At 37.8% G+C, this 18196-nt stretch overlaps 2 protein-coding genes across 2 annotated transcripts; both read right to left on the bottom strand.

Annotated features, from left to right (window-relative positions):
• Positions 1–10465: 10465 nt before the first annotated feature.
• Positions 10466–11511, bottom strand: LOC104453430 (ubiquitin-conjugating enzyme E2 5B). The gene is made up of 4 exons (XM_010067980.3): positions 11336–11511; positions 11092–11219; positions 10894–10998; positions 10466–10808 (listed from the first exon to the last, which is right to left on the bottom strand). The coding sequence occupies exons 1-4, from the start codon at positions 11403–11405 to the stop codon at positions 10665–10667; spliced, it is 447 nt and encodes a 148-aa protein (XP_010066282.1). The 5' UTR covers positions 11406–11511; the 3' UTR covers positions 10466–10664.
• A 1068-nt stretch (positions 11512–12579) lies between these two features.
• Positions 12580–17244, bottom strand: LOC104453429 (rac-like GTP-binding protein 5). Its single transcript, XM_010067977.3, has 7 exons — positions 17009–17244; positions 15691–15778; positions 15483–15592; positions 15312–15375; positions 13324–13388; positions 13147–13212; positions 12580–13050 (listed from the first exon to the last, which is right to left on the bottom strand). Exons 1-7 carry the CDS (start codon positions 17105–17107, stop codon positions 12946–12948), a joined length of 597 nt encoding a protein of 198 aa, XP_010066279.2. The 5' UTR covers positions 17108–17244; the 3' UTR covers positions 12580–12945.
• Between the last annotated feature and the right edge of the window lie 952 nt (positions 17245–18196).

Genomic DNA, 18196 nt, shown 5'->3' with positions numbered 1-18196 from the left:
CTTTGAAAACTGATCGCTCCGGGCTCTCGCATGTGAATGCGTGACTCCATGTAATTAAAGACAAGTCTAGATCGACAGAGGCGCGACAAGCCACGAATTTCATGCCGGTGCCGACGAAGCAAGGAAGTTTGAGAGATGTACACGCATTGACCTTTCATTATAAGAGATGGACCAGTCAAGATAGTAATTTTCTTAATTCATATGAGTGTTAAATGTTGTCATAAACATGTTAGTTATATTAAGTAAATAGATTATAAATGAGTTTGAACATAATAATAGTGTTAAATGGGTCACAAATGGATTTACAACTTATTTGGACCCAATGACCTCTATGACTCTCTCTTCGTTCTTTATTGTCTTCGCTTGATCTCGTGCTCATTCATTCTGCACTTTCATCTTAGTTTGAGTATCATTTTTGTAGATTTCGTTAAATATAAAAGTATATTTTAGTATTTAGTCAAGTTGAATGTGTGTTGAGTATAGGTCAAGTTAAATATGAGTTACTAGATCTATATTGAATTTAAACGGGTTAAATGGGTCTATTTGGGTTGATCTATTTTTGAACCGACCCAACCCATCTGTTAGACTGTTCTAATAAAAGAGAGCAAATAGCCTTGGTGCCTTAGTCTTATTAAAAAAAAAAAAAAGGAAATAGAAAGAGAAATTGTGTAATTTTTTTTCTTTTTTGTTTTTTTAGCCAAAGGGGTTTATTAATGTGAAAGAAAGCTATGTCACTTGGCAATGTATGAGAAGGGTTTCATATCACTTCTATTAGCTTTACTCTATTCGGATATTCTATGTTCCACATTTCACTTTCCCTCTAGAAATCCGAGAATAAGAACTACAATTTAAGCTTCGAAAAGTTATAGAAAAGTTATGTGCGTAATTCTACTAGTTAATATGTCGAATATATTGAAGAATCTCAACCTCCTCGAAACGAATAAAAGTCAAAGTGCTAGTTCCGCTAAATTAGCAAAAGTCTCGGGTCAGAAAGCAAAAAGTCGACTCAATTGCCGTACCCAAATTACTCTTGGACTTTGCAAAAGCTTAGACCAAGAGCCAAGGCCCATAAATTTCGTACCAAAAGTCTAGAAGGAGAATGAATGATAATGCCCCAAAAGTCTTGAGAGAATAGCGTGCTTTTGCTACGATCATTTTGCACGGCTAAGGAGAGGACTAACCCTACCCACAAGGCAAACCATGGACAAGTGTGAATAGAGCTAATTCACGTTCTTCATCGCCTCCCCCTTCCTCCTCCTTCGTCCGCACGCATTCTCTAACTTAAGCATCGTTGAGTTCCCTAGGGCTTACGCTTCATGAAGTTCCCTAGAGAAAAAAACCAACTTTGATTCTTGCCGTGCAGGTTTCCAAGATTTTGGCCGATGGCATCCGGACTACGAGTCCAACCCGTTTTGGATCTGCACATCATTCAATCTCTTCATGCTAATCAATCAAATTAAGAACGAAATGAATATTGGTGTTACGAAAAAGTTTGCCTTTAATGATTGAGAATTTCATTGGTCGCTTGAGAGAAAAGTGTCTAAAAAGTCCAAAATCTATTGTATTTATGTCAATTTAATCCTAAATCTTTTGACGTAATGTCAATTCAGTCTTTCCAATAATTTTGGCTCGATATTGCTGATATGGACACCGGCCAACCTACGTGGTACAATCATTGCTAATGTGAACAATTCTTAATAATATTTTAATATTTTTTTAATTCTTTTTTTCACTTTCTTGTTTTTTGCCAATGATAGGCCATTGGCCATGGCAAGGTGGGCTAGCCTCACTTGGGCAAGGGTCGCCATCACTCCCCACAAGTGAGGCTTGATCGAGCGTGACTTGGGTGAAGGCGATGCCTTTGCTTGGACAAGGGTTGGCCTCACCCCTCACCCAGCCCAACGAGGGTTTCCCTCGTCAGATTGGGCAAAGCTAGCCTTTGCCCAAGCTAGGGTCGGCCTCGCCAAATTTGGCAAGAGGAGCCCTGGCTGGGGCTTGCCCTCGTCTACTCGGCCAGGCGACAACAACCCTCACCTAGGCAAGGCCATCGCGCCCTTGCCATGGTTAGTGGTAGGTCACTAGCAAAAGGAAAAAGAAATGGACACAAAGAAAGAAAAAAGAAAAAAAATCAGAAAAAAAAAAAATTAAAAAATAAAGATATTGTTAAAAAAATTGTCCATGTTAGAGTCGGTCATGCCATGATCGGCCAACATCGATCTCTCAATAATATCTAGCAAAACTTAGCCGAAATGACTAAATTGACAAAATTAAGAGATTTACGACTAATTTGTCACAAATACAATAATGTTATAACTTTTCTGACACTTTTTTCCCAGTTTTGGCAGCCCAAGTTTTTGTCCACGGATGTTGGTTGGAATAGCTTGGTCGCATAAACTTCTGGCGACGGAATTTTGACGCCGAAACTGACTTTGTTGCCATCACTGACTAGCGGTTCAGATCCTGAAGATCCGCAATTAAATGGTTTAGCTAAACGTCATCTTGATCGAGAGACCTTACGTTACGATGGGAAACATTTCGAGTCTAACACGTGATTAATATTCATTGCGAAGATTTTCTTTAGTCAAACAAGCCATTGTAGAATAATTTCGAATCGTGAATAATGAAAATGCCCATTAAAGATAAGCTCCAAATTAAACAAAACTTAAAAGACAGCAAGAAACTTTTCAGGCTTTATTCGCAAGAAGACCTTGTGTTTTCTTGTGTACTTTTTCTTTGGGTTCGAGGATGAAGATGTTGTCAATTGCAAGACGTTCTCTGGGTTCGGGGATGAAGATCTTCTTGCTAATGAAGCGTGAAAACTTTCTTGTTGTCTTTTAATTTTGTTTAATATTAGAGTTTATCGTCAAAGGGCATTTTCATTATTCACGGTTCGAAATGACTTTAGGATGGCTTATTTGACTAAAGAAAATCTTCGCAATGAATGTTAGTCGCTTGTTAGCCTAGAAATGTTCCCGATCATGACATAAAATTTTATCCGTCCTAAATATGACCTTAAACTACTTCGTTGGAGGTCTCATGCAGACCTCGACATCCCTCTAACGTTAAACATCTAAAGAATATTTCCTCCTCCTAGGAAAGACAAATATATAAGGGATTTTGGGGTTGAGGCATGCAAGCACCAGCACGTAAAAATAAGGAACGTAATTCTATTAGCCCGTCAACGTTATATTCGTTGGACAGGTGGGGCAGCCTCAGTGGAATACTCGGGCTCTTGCTCTGTGATGGGGAACCCTCTAACCACCGAGGATCCACAGAGTACACTAGTTAGAGGGTTTAGATGCCCAAAGAAAAAGTGCACGTTGGGTTTGAGGATGAAGATGGTGTCAATAAGGTAGATTTCAATTTACTTACCTTTCTTGATAGAAAAAGAAATGGAATTTTGGGAAAATGTTTTCTTGTATACTATATTGTATACAAGTACATCGACCAATTTGTAATGTAAGAACAAAAGAATAAAATAGGAAAATTAATATACATGAATCACCATTTCCTATTTACTGTACTAATTAGAATCGGCTAGAATCAATCACAATTAGAATCAACTCCAAGATCTTGGATCTTATTTCCAGTACTCCCCCTCAACCTGGTGGCCTATATATGTCAAGGACACCAAGCTTACTTAATGAGAACTTGTGTTGTCTCTGGCATAAAGATTTAGTGAAGATATCTGCAGGTTGTTCCACTGTTCCAATTCCCTTTGTCATGGGAACTCCTTCCTTGATTTTGTCCCAAGTGAAATGACAATCAACTTTTATGCGTTTTGTTCACATGAAAAACTGGATTTGTTGCTAATTTAAGTGCAACATTATTATCACAGAACAATTCACTTGGTCCACTGACTTGTACTCCTAGGTTTGAAAGTAGTCCTTGTATCCAGACAATTTCATAGGTAGTTTTCACCATAGTTCAATATTCTGATTCAGCTTATGATAATGACATGTTAGACTGTTTTTTTTTTTTTTTTTTTGTCTTCCACAAAATCAATGACTTTTCCAATTCTATATAAAAACCAGTGATGTATCTCATAGTCATTGGGCAAGTGGCATAATCCGTCTTGCAAAATGATGTCATCTTCATATTACACTCTCAGATAAAAATATGCCGAGTCCTAGACATCCTTCCAAATATTTTACAACTTTCAAGGCTGCATTTATATGTGACTGTTTTGGCATGTGCAAAAATTGGCTGAGCATTTGTACTGTGCAGCATATATCAGGTCTTGTCATGGTAAGATATATTAACTTTCCAACAAGTCGACAATATCTTGATAGATCCCTAAGTAATGAATCCTTGCTAGGTGAAGATGAATTGAGGTCGTACTCATTTGTCATCAACTTGACATTTTGTTCAATGGGGACTACTGCTGGCTTGCAACCTAATAACCCTGCTTCAAAACGATTTTCAGGATAAATTTTCTCTAACTAAGGGAGATTCCTTTTACTAGATCAAACAATCTCAATGCCAAGGAAGTATTTGGGAAGTTCCAAATCCTTGATGTGGAAAGTGGAGTGCAAATATTCCTTGGATCTTGCAACATGAGAATCATTATTTCCCATAACTAGTATATCATCAACATATATTAGCAAATAAATCGATGAGTTCCCCACAATCCGTGTAAATAGACCATAATTATGCTTAGAATGCCGAAAACTTGCATTACTTAGGCTCCATTTGGTTTGGCTTTAGGCAAATGTCATTGAAAAATGCAAATACCTTTGGGCTAAAGGGGTTTTTGGAAATGTAAACAGCACTTGGTAAATTGTAATTTTAAAGTACAATGCGAAATGACTTTGGCTTAAATGTTGTTTGGTAAAAACTATATTTTGCAAAGGACTTTTACTAAGTTTTATATATATAAAAGGGCTTTAATTTTTTTTTTTAATCTAGCCACCGTCGGATAGATTCATCGGGCCTCAAACAGCGGTTCATTGGGTGGCCGCAGCCTCCGAGCAATGGTCACTGGCTCGAGCAACTCCTCCATTCATTTCTTCAGAGGAGATGAATAGTATCCATGGGAAGGGACTTGCATTCCGAATATGCAACTTTCCAAAGTATTTCATGAGCTACTTTGGGCTAAAGGTCCTTAGAGCCATTTGGAGATGCAATTGCATTTTGCCAAAGTCATCCAAAAAATTAAACCAAACGCGTTTGCATTTGGCCAAACCCCTTTAGAGCCCAAAAGCCCATTCCAAATGCCAAACCAAATGGGGCCTTGATGCGGCAATGAACTCGGCATGCCATTGTCTAGATACTTGCTTTAGTCCATACAAGGATTTGCGAAGGTGACATACTTGATACTCACCTCTATCTGCATAATCCTTGAGAAAGATCCATATAAATTTCTTCATCAAAATCACCATGAAGAAAAGCATTGTGTACATCCATTTGATGTAAGGACCAATTGCGTATAGTTGCAACAGATAAGAAGGAATGTACCGTAACTTCTTTTGCTACTAGAGAAAGGTTTCATGATAATCAAAGCATTCTTTTTGGGTGAAGCCTTTGGCTACCGATCGAACCTTGTAGCGTTCAATAGAACCATATGTTTTGAACTTGATCTTGTATACCCCATTTGCATCCGATCGGCTTCCAATGCGATGGTAATGGGACAACATCCTAAGTATGATTCTCCATGAGTGTAGCAAGTTCTAACTCCATTGCGTGTCGCCACCTAGGATTTTTTGTTGCCTTGGCAAACGAAGATGGTTCATGTTCTTCTTATACTCGACTAATATAACATATGTGTTCTGGCGATAATCAGCCAAAGGACATGTATGAGGAAACGGGATATTATTTACCTGAAGAACTTGTAGAGGAACATATATAGTCTTTAGTCTACATAGGTGGGCGAATCTCTCATCCAAAATGTAAGGGTTGTTCAACCATATATTCAAGAACTACTGATGATTCGGGATCAATCCTGAATATATCCATTGTTGAAAAGAATGGAGAATTTTCCTCTGACAAAACTGGTGATTCCATCTCCAGACTTGTAGATGCCATCGATGCTGATATCAAAAGTTCTAGTGTAATAGATGGTCCTGGCACCATAAGAAATCATGGTGCTAATAATAAATTTTCATCAAATAGAAAAGGTCGATTGCTTTCTGATAAAGTGTTTTGTGATGAAGGCAGCATCTCTTTGAAGGGAAATACATCTTCATGAAATACAACGTCCTTGCTTTTAAAGAAATTTCTGTAGAAATCTCCATAACTCAATATCCCTTTTGAATGGGAGGATATATCATAAAGACACATTGGGTTGCACGAGGATCCATTTTGTCCCGAGGACCCACATTGTTGCATAACATAAACAACCAAATACTCTAATATGACTATTATTTGGTTGTCTATTATAAGTATTTCAAATTGAGTTTTACCATTAAGTATCTAAGTTGGTATGCAATTAATCAAATAAGCTATTGTGACCATACAGTCTCTCCAAAATTGTTCGAGAATAGAAGCTTGGTATTTTAGGGCACAAGCTACTTCTAAGAGATGTTTGTGCTTGTGTTCAACAATTTCATTTTGTTGTGGAGTGTAAGTGCAAGAACTCTCATGAAGTATCCCATGAGTAGACAATAATGTTATCCAATCGGAAATAAAGAATTCATGCCCATTATCTTTACGATTTCAATGTACAGATTTACCAAACTGATTCCTAATTAAGCAAAGAAAATTTGATAAATGAGTAAATGTTTGGCCTTTTGATTGCATAAGATGTAACCTAGTGGCACGAATATAGTCATCAACGATTGAAAGAGATCCATCCCGATTGGGGGGGGTATGATAGGGACCCCAAATGTCCATATGAAGCAAAGAGAAATGATTTTTTGTTCAAGATGTGCTAATTCGAAAAGGTGCGTGAGACTATTTAGCTAAAGGACATATTGAACATTTTGGGTAGAGAAACCTTGCACTATGATCCAATCATTAATGAAAAAGAAAATTTTTATTCCGACTAATTGCATTACAAGAAATGCTTTTATTTAATAATTCTAAATCTCCCAAGGAGTTGATGCAAAATTAAAGTCCTTGTGCAACATTACCTAAGCCCATTACTTTGCCAGTTCAATGGTCTTTAAAGATACAATTTTCGGAATTGAATATGGCTTGACAAGAATTGTCCATACATACTTTTGAGACAGAGAAAAGATTAAACTCAAAAGTTGGAATATATAGGACATTTTTTAGGACAAAGTTCTAACCAAGATGTATGATACCAATTTTTGTAACATGTGTAATGTTCCCATTTAGAAGACATACCATAACAAGAGATTGTGTGCTTTTGTGAACATGGGAAAACATATATTCATTGCAAACTATGTGGTCACTAGTGCTTAAATCGATAATCCATGCATGAACTGAAAGTGAATTTCTTTTATAGAGAAAAGTACCAAAGAATCCTACACCATTGTCATTATTCTTGAGCTGGCTCAAAACTTGCACAATATTCTCATATTGTTCTTGGGTGATAGTTCGATGAGGTGTCCCATGGCTCCTCTATTCAGAGACTTGATAAACTATAGATTCCTTCTCTTTTTTATCTTTATCATTTGGTTTTCAATGTAATTTCCAACATGTATCAATAGTGTGGTGTGGATGTTTGTAGTATTCACATTATCTATTTTTAATTTTGGAAACTTGTCTACCAACCTTCCCTACTAATGTGGCATTTTGTGTGCCATAGGATCCCCTATAAGTTGGTGCTAACGTGGCAAAATATCGTTCGTCCGATTCGGCTAAAGAGATCGTCAATTGTGGGCCATCCGATTGCGCACATTGATCCTAACCATCCATTCTAGAGATCTGGTCCAAGCCGTTCATTCCAGCATGCTTCCCTTGACCATTAGATCCAATGATGTTATCCCAATCATCCGATCCAAATCTACGATCCCAACCATCCATTATTGAAGACCTAAGATTGTCTTCTTCTTTCCTCGTTGCCGTAGCCACGAAGCCCCTCACTTTTGACTATCGTCTTATGCTTCAATACCTCTACCGATGTTAGTCATCGTCTCCATCAAAGCAAAACTAGATAAGAACTCTGTGAAGCTCATTCCCTCACCAACCCTAGTCTATTCGGTTGCGGCAACTCACTAGTTTTCTTTTGGTATAGCTAAATGGAAGATCCGCCCGAGCAATAGCTAAGAATCCACTACAAGGATTTGCAATCAGAATGTCAAATACGACTCATTAAGGGTAAGCAAAAACTTGTAACCTTTTCCTTTTCCCTTATGGCGTGATACTGTTGAAGAGTGGCCTTTGGCCCCTCCAATTTTTCTTCAGCTGCTTCAATTTCATTCCACAAGGCCAAAAGCCGATTGAAGCACGTGGCATCAAAAGGTTGCCTTATTTTAGTTGAAACAAGGCCTTGGTTAGTGCGAATAATTTTGTGTAATATGAATTCTTGAACATTTCTCATATACTATCCCAAAATGTCTTCAAATCTTCCGTTGGGAGGCTAGCCACAACATTGAGTGCAAACAATTCCCGATCCAAGTGTGTACCAGTTGGTCACATTGTCACCAGTGCCTTTGTAGCCACTCGTCCATCGAGAAGGGGACAAGTCCTTCCATTAAACCCTCACTGTCCTTGGTGACAAGTGTTCATCGAAGGTTCTATGCCTAAGAATGGTAATTCACCAGTTCAATAAGTTATTGGTTGATTGGGCGTAATTCTAGCCTGTTCTTCGGTGAAGTGCATAGCGGATCTCCGAGCTCCGAGGATGGCCACCGTTGTTGAATGGAAATAGGTAAGGCAGCATGAGTGCGGTTAGAGGACCAAGTAGGGTTCTGTTCCTTGACCTAGTATGGATCCAAGTCTGTGACCCACATTTGTCTAGGCCAACTCACCACTCGATCATGTACAAAAAGGGAATTGGCCCTCTTTTGTGGGCTAAGTTCCAAAACCTTCAACATTTTCTCCTTCATATGGGTATTGGACCTATGTCTATCCCAGCCCAATGGCCCACTAGCTTTGGATGGGATGCCAATGGACCAGACGCCACTGAGATGGCTTAGGGATCTACACTAGAGTTGGGGTAGAAATTATGTTCACATTGTCATCTTGCCTTTCTTGATCAGTTGACTCAATCTGATCAGAAGGTGTGGGCATCTAGTTCTGAAGTGAAGAATCATCTATTAAGGAACTTTTTATACCCTTATCTTTTGCCATGGTATTATTAAAAACAAAAAAAAAAAACAAACAAACAAACAAATTCCTAATCGCTTTGCTGATTTGTTATGCAAGAAGAGATTTGTAGCAACAAAAAAAAAAAAAAAAAACTATGGCAATTCTAGGGTTGCGAAAATTAGGCCAGAAAGATGAGGTTTTGATACCATGACAAAAAGAGAAATGGAATTTGGGAAAATGTTTTCTTGTATTTTATTTTGTAGACAAGTACATTGACCAATTTATAATGTAAGAATGAAAGAATAAAATAAGAAAAATAATATACATGAATCACTATTTTCTATTTACTGTACTAATTAGTATCAACTAGAATCAATCACAATTTGAATTGACTCTAAGATCTTTGATCTTATTTTCAACATTTCCGAGCTAACTTAATTGCCAATTATCATTTAGGACATTTTGATCTTTTTAACCAACAGAGAGAGTCGCCTTTTTTTTTCTTTTTTAAATAGCGTTTCGCCCATTACCTCAATTTTTTTTTTTTTTTAAGATGATGTCAAGAAAATTAAGTTTGCATGAAGCGAAAGAGTTGGTGTCCACCCATTACCTCAATTTAATTTTCAAGTCCGAGGCATTTGAAAAGAAACCACCGAAAAAAAAAATGAAATTAGATAAAAGCATTTTTTTTGGTTTTACCCTCATCACAAATTCTATTGTTCTATTTTTAGTTGATGTATTTTAACACATAAATCCTTCCTATTCTCGGAATGGACATTGAATATGCTCGAGATATTAAAATAATTTGCGTTGGAATTCAATTTTGCCCTTTTCTCTTGCGCACGCGGCCAACATGTGCGTATTTCCTAATTTTATATATGTCAAACTTCATCAATCCAAAGAAAACTTCAATTTACTCTTCCAACATCGTGATAATTTATAAAATTTGTAAAATCTCAACCCGTTAAACCCTCTATGGTAAAAGCTTTTGGCCTAAATAGGAAAGGTGACTTGAAATTTGAAAAAAAATTGAACTAAACGCTTGTAGCTATGATATTTGTAATATTTGTTGGATTACAACAAACCGTTCTAAAAATTTAGTTTGTTGTGTTTTGTTATTTCAATACTGTAACATAAGCGATTCAAATTAAATTCTTCCTCCATCTAGTTGTTGATGGAGACTTTCTGATGGAGCCAACAATGTTATTGATGAATCTCACTGAGATGATCATAATCATATCTCCAGAAAGTGATTAGTATCTGCTGAACATGTAATGTAAAACAGCGCATGCAGAGAGAGGAGAGGATGTGTTCAAGAATCGAAACAGCCTCCACGCCAAATTTTATTTCAGAGATTCGCAAATTACAATTAACACAACCTCAGACAACAAGCTTGGAGTTCTTGACAACATATGTTCTTCGGATGGAGGGTGGCGATGAATTGAATGTGTCGTAGTATAATGAACATGATGGGGTCTTAGTTTAAATCTTGCACTTGTAAATCTACTTCAACCCATCGCATACTTATGGGTCCAACTGCGAGCCGTCGAGTCGTACTTAACTTTATCAGCCTTGCACATGTGGGCGATCTCCGGAACGAGCGGATCATCGGGGTTTGGATCCGTGAGCAACGAGCATATGGATAACAGTACCTGTATGAATCACTTGTATCTTGTTAAGGATTAACAGGGAATCAGTGAGAGTTGGACAACTTCTTCAGCTGTATATTGGATATACCTTGGAGATTGTAAGGGCAGGACTCCACTGCTCCTTAAGGATGTCCAAGCATATATTCCCATTGCTGTTGATATTTGGGTGGAACACCTTGGTCTTGAAAGCAACCTGCAAAGTTTTCCCCCGAGTTGATTCAAAAAATTCTTGGGTTTGAATTGAAAAAATTACCCAAGAAAAGAAGAATTGGCCTAATCTTGGCACCTTTGGAGGCTTGAAAGGATAGTCAGGTGGGAAATGGATGGTCACAAGGAAGACTCCACCAGCAAAAGGACTATCGTTTGGGCCAATTATTGTTGCTTGCCAATGAAACATGTCCTCACCCACAGGACCTGAAATACACAACTCAAGCAATTGTATAATTTTTTATTTTATTTTTGTGGGGAGCAATAAGATATTGTTTTGAGCATAGACCCCATTGCAATCAAGTCCCTGAATGTTCCTGTACCTGCACTGCAAGAAGATGGGGGGTCTCTTTGCAAGTCCTTGAGCTCCTTCAGAATTCTTTTGGATGCCATTGAAGCAAAATATGCTACAAGGTGAAGAAGATGTGCACTGAAGGGGAACAGGTTGTGATAAGTCAATAATGTGTACCTCTATGCAGTATGCAGAGCCAAATGGGAAGGGGTTGGTGTATATAATGGAGGAATTTAAGTTCGTGGTGAGGAAGAAGAGGGGAAGCAAATGTCAGGGATTGGCTGAATGATTCCTTTCGAAAAGAAGATGAGTGGGGAAAGAATCAATTCTTGCGGAAAAGAAAATGGGGGCAGGAATAATTCATTTAAAATTTGAGGAACATGATAGACATGGCCAAGTTCATCAGCAATACAATCAGGACTAATTTTATTGCCAATTGAGAGTGCAATCTCGTAATGATGCCATGCCGACATACACACGAGCGTGCATGTACAGGAACAGGGAGAGAGAGTGCCTAGCTATTACGGAGAATTGATTATCGGATCTGGTCATCACCCCAATAAAATAGCGGGTTTCATCAGGAGGATTATCCCGCCAATTAAGATCATGTTTCGATAGTGCATCTCTATTTTACACACGGTTGAGGGAATTTGGACCTCTGTTTTTTTAAGTGAAAAGAAGCAAAGAAGGGAAACAGATAGGATAGCTCCTGACAAAGCAAGAAAGGAACAAAGAAAGGAGGAGGAAATGCCCCAACTAGTAAAATATCCCTTGATTCCATTGAGAAATGCAAGATTTGGTTCGTTAGATACCTTCTAATGCACAACCCACCAATTGTCACAAATTGATTGTGCAAGCCATCTCTATGGGGAGGGCTCGAGACTCAATCCCTTGATCCTCAAGGAAAGGGCAATTTGTGGTAAGCTGTTGAGAATCTTGGGACTAGGCTGATCTGTCGCTGAAGATTAAAAGGGACGGTACTGATTCTGACATCTCAAAAATAGACCTCACATCGTGCGCCTTTACATCTGTCCCATTCACAATACATTCTCTTGGCACTTAATGGCCTCGCAATTCCGTGTGCCTCTTCCTCTAATGGAATTCAAACACCTTATTTAGATGCCATACTTTCAGAAACCATAGCATGTCTCATCCGGCAAGTTAGGTTTTAAGATTTTCGGAATTGGCGAATCAACTGCATGGGACAGGAAAGGTCCAAGGCATGCGAAGGATGGTCCTGATGTTAGAGAGAGAGAGAGAGAGAGAGAGAGAGAATCAGAGGGCCATGTCTACAAGACTACAACTACATCAACATGCCCACCAGTAGCAGTTACCAAGAAAAACACATGCACAATGCATACTAGTAGTAAACAATTCGACTTTTTCAACCAAAAGGAAAAACGATACAATCTAGAGCTTTTAAGAAATTTTCTGCCAGTTATCCACATCTAAATAAGCCCTTCATAATGATAGTAGACCACAGGCGAGGTGCAGCAAGCAGAACTGCAATGCTCTGTTGCAATCTCCCTAGGTTGTCAGTTAAGACTCTTAACATCACTCGTTTACTCCTTGTTTTGCGGTAATTAACTACTTCTCCATACCACAAAGAATTTCTTTCTTCTTGCTCTCCTTTCCACGTGCTCATAAGATAGAGCATGCCTTTTGAGCCTTCCTCTTCTTCCTTCGCTTCTGTTTAGGTGGCTGCAGGACCACCTTAATGGCAGCATCAAACACAACTTTCACATTCTGCGATCCCAAATTATCAAACTTTAAGGAAATGACAGATCATTCAATCCAACATGTAAATAATTTCAAATGTAAATAGAATTGGATGATACGGACCTGCTGCGTTTTTGAACTGCATTCTATGTAAGCAGCAGCCCCTATCAGTTTCTTTAGTTCCTCCCCCTGCAAATTAGAAAGAATTTAAATGTTTCAGTGAATATCATTTGAAAATAAGTCTAAAGGTGTCGATAACAGCCTATAAATTATTATATCTGAAGGGAGCATAGATGGTACCTGAGCTGTGGTAATGGGGACAGTGCCTGGGTGGTCTAAGAAGAAATGCTTATCATCTCGTAGATCTGTAAGAAATACTATATGTCACGCAAATGAACAAAAAGAGGTTGCTTGGGTTATCATAAAGGAGACTGCAGTTTCATTTTGCAGGGAATATCAGTGCTGATTAGTGAATATCCGGTACCATCTCATATAAGGCAAACAAGATCACGCAACAAGTATCGTTGCTTCCCAATTATCCACACAAGTATTGTGCAGGAAGGTTCACATGGATGATGAACCACTTTACAAGTTAACCTTTTTTTCAACAACAAACAGAGACCAGCAATCAGGTTATTCAGATGAGTGATCTCACATGAACCCATGCACTAACCATAATCACACTCAATGCAGACACTATGAGTTCAATTACTACCCTAGGATTCGCATGAATCCATGCGCTAACCAAGAGATTAGTTGGACAGGATACAGTCCCTGAGTTTACCAAACAAGGTGACTCTAAACTGGGAGCATTGTTGGTATATATTTGGGTGAAAAGAAGCAAAAAAAAAAAAGGAAGGGGTTGCAAGAGCAACTAAAATCAAAGTATAAAAAGCCACACTCTAAATCAAATTAAAAATTGAAACAAATTATCTTTAATGAAATACCAAACTAAATGGTAACAAAAGATATAAAGAAGTAGCAAGCTAGAGAATTGATTCAAAAGATATACCTTTAAATACAGAATATCCACAACGTATGGAAACACAAGCAATTGTACTTAATTTCAACATAACTTCAGAAGTTAATGCAGCAACATAAAAAGACCTGCTATAACTGATACCATACCTGTTTTAATTTCTTATTTTGAAGATAAAAGGTTTTTTGCTGGTAAGAAACCATATATTTGGTTCAGTGCTATAAATATTTTGAAGTCCCAGGACTGCAATATTTTCTTGTGACAACTGTTCCGATTTTCTGCTCCGTACATCCCCTCTTTACCATTAAATGATATAAGTTATTTGCTTTAGTTGCCACTGTTAATCAGTATCATCGTGTCATACTCAAACACATTCATTAGTACCATGCTATATGTAAGGAATAGGATCATAAGGGAAACTATAGGATCATAAGGGAAACTTAACCTGAAAAACTTTTGCACCACTTCAAGTATATAAGAGAAATTCACGAATTTTCAATTATAAGCAAGGTAGAATTCCCAAGTCTAAATTGACTTTAGCGTGTAGACCGTCATGGCTCTGTGTGTGTGTGTGTGTGTGTGTGTGTGTGTGTGTGTGTGAGAGAGAGAGAGAGAGAGAGAGAAAGAGAGAGAGAGAGAGAATTGTTTTGAAACCCAAATGGTTTAAGAACCAAGCAAGTGTTGGTCTGCAGTTCAACTGACTACCAGTTGAGCTTTTTGGTCCAATTAAAGTGACTAATTAGATTAAATAGTTATGTGTTTAAAAGAATGCACTCTTGAAACACAAGTTCAGAAATATCTCATAAATTTCAATAGAAGAGGAAAAAAGAAATATGCACATCGTTGCTGCCCAGATTGGATGACTAGGGAGCACCCCTTTGATCCTTGAGGTTGCTTATTCAAGACTCATCACCAGCAACTAAATTCTTTTTGTACAGAAATGAAGCCAACAGATGGTATCAACTACATATTTAACTTGGTTCACGGGGCCAAAACCGATTCTAAGAAAACCGGACCAGGTCCAATTCACCCCTATTTAACCAGTTGAACTGCTGAGTGGTCCACCAAAGACATGCAGGCCATACTCATTTTAAGATCAATATCATGTCACAAACCAGGTGAGAATAGATAATGCCATACAATGATGACATACATCTAATGGACAAGCAAAACTACAATCTCAAAAAAATGTATGGTATGTCATTGAGATAGATGCCAACAATTGAATTAACTCATATTATACTACTGACAAGGGTATGGTATCTTTACTAAGTAATAGGAAAATGAAGGGAAAGCCATAGACTCTAACCAAGCTTCGTCCCAACAAGAATAACCGGGACACCGGGTGCATAATGCCGCAACTCAGGAATCCACTGAACATTGAAGGGAAAAAACATAAGATCAACGCATGTTGTCTCATCATGCAGGCAAAGAGAGAATACAAAAGTCAAGAAAAGAACTTAAGATGGGCAAGACTTACCTTTTTGGCAACATTCTCATAGCTAGCCTTGCTTGTGAGAGAGAACGCCAGCAGGAAGACATCTGCTCCACGGTAACTTAAAGGTCTCAACCTATTGTAATCTTCCTGGCCTGCGGCATTGGAAATTGGCATCCCAGTAAGAAAAGGAAGAATGGAGCTCAGCCAAACATAGTGAAGGAAATTTCAGCATCAGAGATTGAGGACCAACCAGCAGTGTCCCACAAACCCAGATTAACGGTGCTTCCGTCGACAACCACGTTTGCACTAAAATTGTCAAATACAGTTGGCACATAATCCTGCTCCAGAGTAAAAAACATGAGAATCAAAAGATAGCTCTTAAATTCAACAAGATGCAGATCAATAATCACCACAGATATGATAAAATGATAAATTCATAACCGAACATAGTTTGGAGCACATCGTCCAGCATTCAGTTCATCAAGTGTAATGCATGCCCTAGCTAGGAAAAAACTCCCTCGATACATGCCACAAAGCAATGCATAAACTCCATAGTAAGTGCTACAACATAACTCATCCAATTGTCCACGGCAGAGACATAGTTTACCTTCAAAATACAAAGGCATCTTACAATATAATAACTTGGTTCATTAAGACACTAGTAATTTGTGTGGGATGAATAGATTGATCTTTCTCCAACAGTAAACAATCCTTTAGCAAATAATCTAACTGATCCACAATACAATGTCAGATTCCTTCAAAGCACCGGCATACGTCAAATAACACCTCCCACTACAGAGAAGAAAGGACACCAATATCACTTAGCAAAGTGGACAATTAGTGAGAGTATTTCAAATTTCACTCAAAAACAAACTCATCAAGAGCCAAACACTGATAAGTTTTGCAGAAATCCTCATGTCTTCATCAAAAGATTTCTCAAATCAAATCCGATTTCATCGTCCGCACTACAAATGGTAAGACTCAAGAGCGATTACCATTTGAGAGAAAGAATAGCAATATCTCCACATGAGGCTTTGTGTGAAAAATGAACCCACAATGAACCCATTAGCTATGGCCAGAGCAACCATGTTACTTGCAAAATTTAGTCCAAAAACACAGAGACATGACAAGCATAATCTCGAAAACAAAATTTATACGTAACGAAAGCAGCAAACTCCCCCAACGCACACAGCTTACCATGAACCTAGAACTACATCATCAAAATCCAATGCCGCTTTCTTTCTTCTCATTTCGTCACCCAGAACCAGTAGAGATTGAGGCCAAGAAACAAACACTCACCACTAAAATCAAAACCTAAAGAGTCCCAACAAATTATCAATATCAAATCCCTCTTGCAAACCCAAAATTCGAACCACTTCACCCCCCCCCCCTTCCTCAGCACCAGAATAAAGAAAAATTCACAGAAATGCAACCACCAAATCACACCGATCGAACCCACAAGAAGATTAAGTCCAATTACTGCAAGCAAGGATAAAACCAATAATGCGATTAAAGGGTAGAAGAAAAGAAGTTGAAAAAGCTCGAGTGTTGAGTGAATTTTTGCTTACGGTAGGGAAGGTGTTGCTGGTGTAGGAGATGAGCATGCAAGTCTTGCCAACCGCACCGTCGCCGACCGTGACGCACTTTATGAACCTCGACGCGCTCATTCTCCACCCGAGTCAAACCCACCTTCAGACAGGACAGCCTTCTTTTACTCCGAATTTTTCAAGAGATTATCTTCGGACACAGAAAGAGAAGAGAGAGAGAGAGAGAGAGAGAGAGACAAGCTGGGGAGAGGGGAGGGACTGCTCTTGCCAGTTTTGGATATTTATGGATACCTCAATGATCTTTTTATTTTTATTTTTTATCTTTCCCTCGCCCAATTTTATATTTTTGTTTTAATTTTGTTAATCTAATTTCATTTCTCTCTCCCAATTGGGAAAAGAGGTTAGTTTCCAATTAATTAAGAGTTAAAAGAAATTTTAATCAAAGAGTCATTGTGTTGCTCATGAGTGAATGACTATTTATATAATTCTCCTATTGCATTTCATTTTCGTTACAGTTGTGAGATCTCTAGTAAAAAAAATCAGATTTCGAGCTATTTGTGAAGTTTTATTCTAATTCTTTCTTTTGGTATTTTTTTGTAATAATTTTTCAAAGTAAATTTGATATGCAAACTTTCTCGAACTTAACTCAAAAAAAAAAAAAAAAAAAAACAGTCCTTTATTCTATTAATTTAGATTGATAGTAAGAAATATGAGACATTTGTTAATACTATTTTATTTACGTACCTATTGGGTATATACAAGAAATTGACAACTGAAAGATCGAATTTATTACAAAATAATGATATTATCCTGTAGTAAACTATGCTTAATGTTATTCTTAATATGAATTCCCTTTTTAGTCCTGTTAATGGGTTGTCATAGGGCACTTTAACCTTTCCCTTTATTGGCCAAACTCTTTTATAATTGTCTAACTTTAACTTGGATCCCAGTTTCGACCCATATTTTTTCTCTTATAAAAAAATACCAATTTAGGTCAAATCTCTATTTTGGCACAAAAGTTCTTTTTCGCACAAAAAAACATCAATTTTAGCTTGAATCCCAATTTTAGCCCAAATTTTTTGTCATTAAAAAAAACACAACTTCTAGTCCATATCCAAATCTAGTCTCGGCACGTTTCTATTTAATCATGTCCTTCAAGATTCAACATTTCATTACACTTGTACTTGGCGAGATATGGTTGTCATTGTT

This window comes from Eucalyptus grandis, chromosome 7 (genome assembly GCF_016545825.1).
Source record: "Eucalyptus grandis isolate ANBG69807.140 chromosome 7, ASM1654582v1, whole genome shotgun sequence".
NCBI classification, from domain to species: domain Eukaryota; kingdom Viridiplantae; phylum Streptophyta; class Magnoliopsida; order Myrtales; family Myrtaceae; genus Eucalyptus; species Eucalyptus grandis.
This window is presented reverse-complemented; position numbering and strand designations above follow the sequence as displayed.

Coding starts and splice junctions, on each gene's coding strand:
- LOC104453430 (XM_010067980.3), bottom strand. CDS start 11,405: ATGGCATCCAAAAGAATTCTGAAGGAGCTCAAGGACTTGCAAAGAGAC. Junction 10,999..11,091: donor ATCCTTTCAAGCCTCCAAAG/GTGCCAAGATTA, acceptor AAAACTTTGCAG/GTTGCTTTCAAGACCAAGGT. Junction 10,809..10,893: donor CTGCCCTTACAATCTCCAAG/GTATATCCAATA, acceptor TGATTCATACAG/GTACTGTTATCCATATGCTC.
- LOC104453429 (XM_010067977.3), bottom strand. CDS start 17,107: ATGAGCGCGTCGAGGTTCATAAAGTGCGTCACGGTCGGCGACGGTGCG. Junction 15,376..15,482: donor ATGAGAATGTTGCCAAAAAG/GTAAGTCTTGCC, acceptor TTCAATGTTCAG/TGGATTCCTGAGTTGCGGCA. Junction 13,213..13,323: donor TCCCCATTACCACAGCTCAG/GTACCATCTATG, acceptor TCTAATTTGCAG/GGGGAGGAACTAAAGAAACT.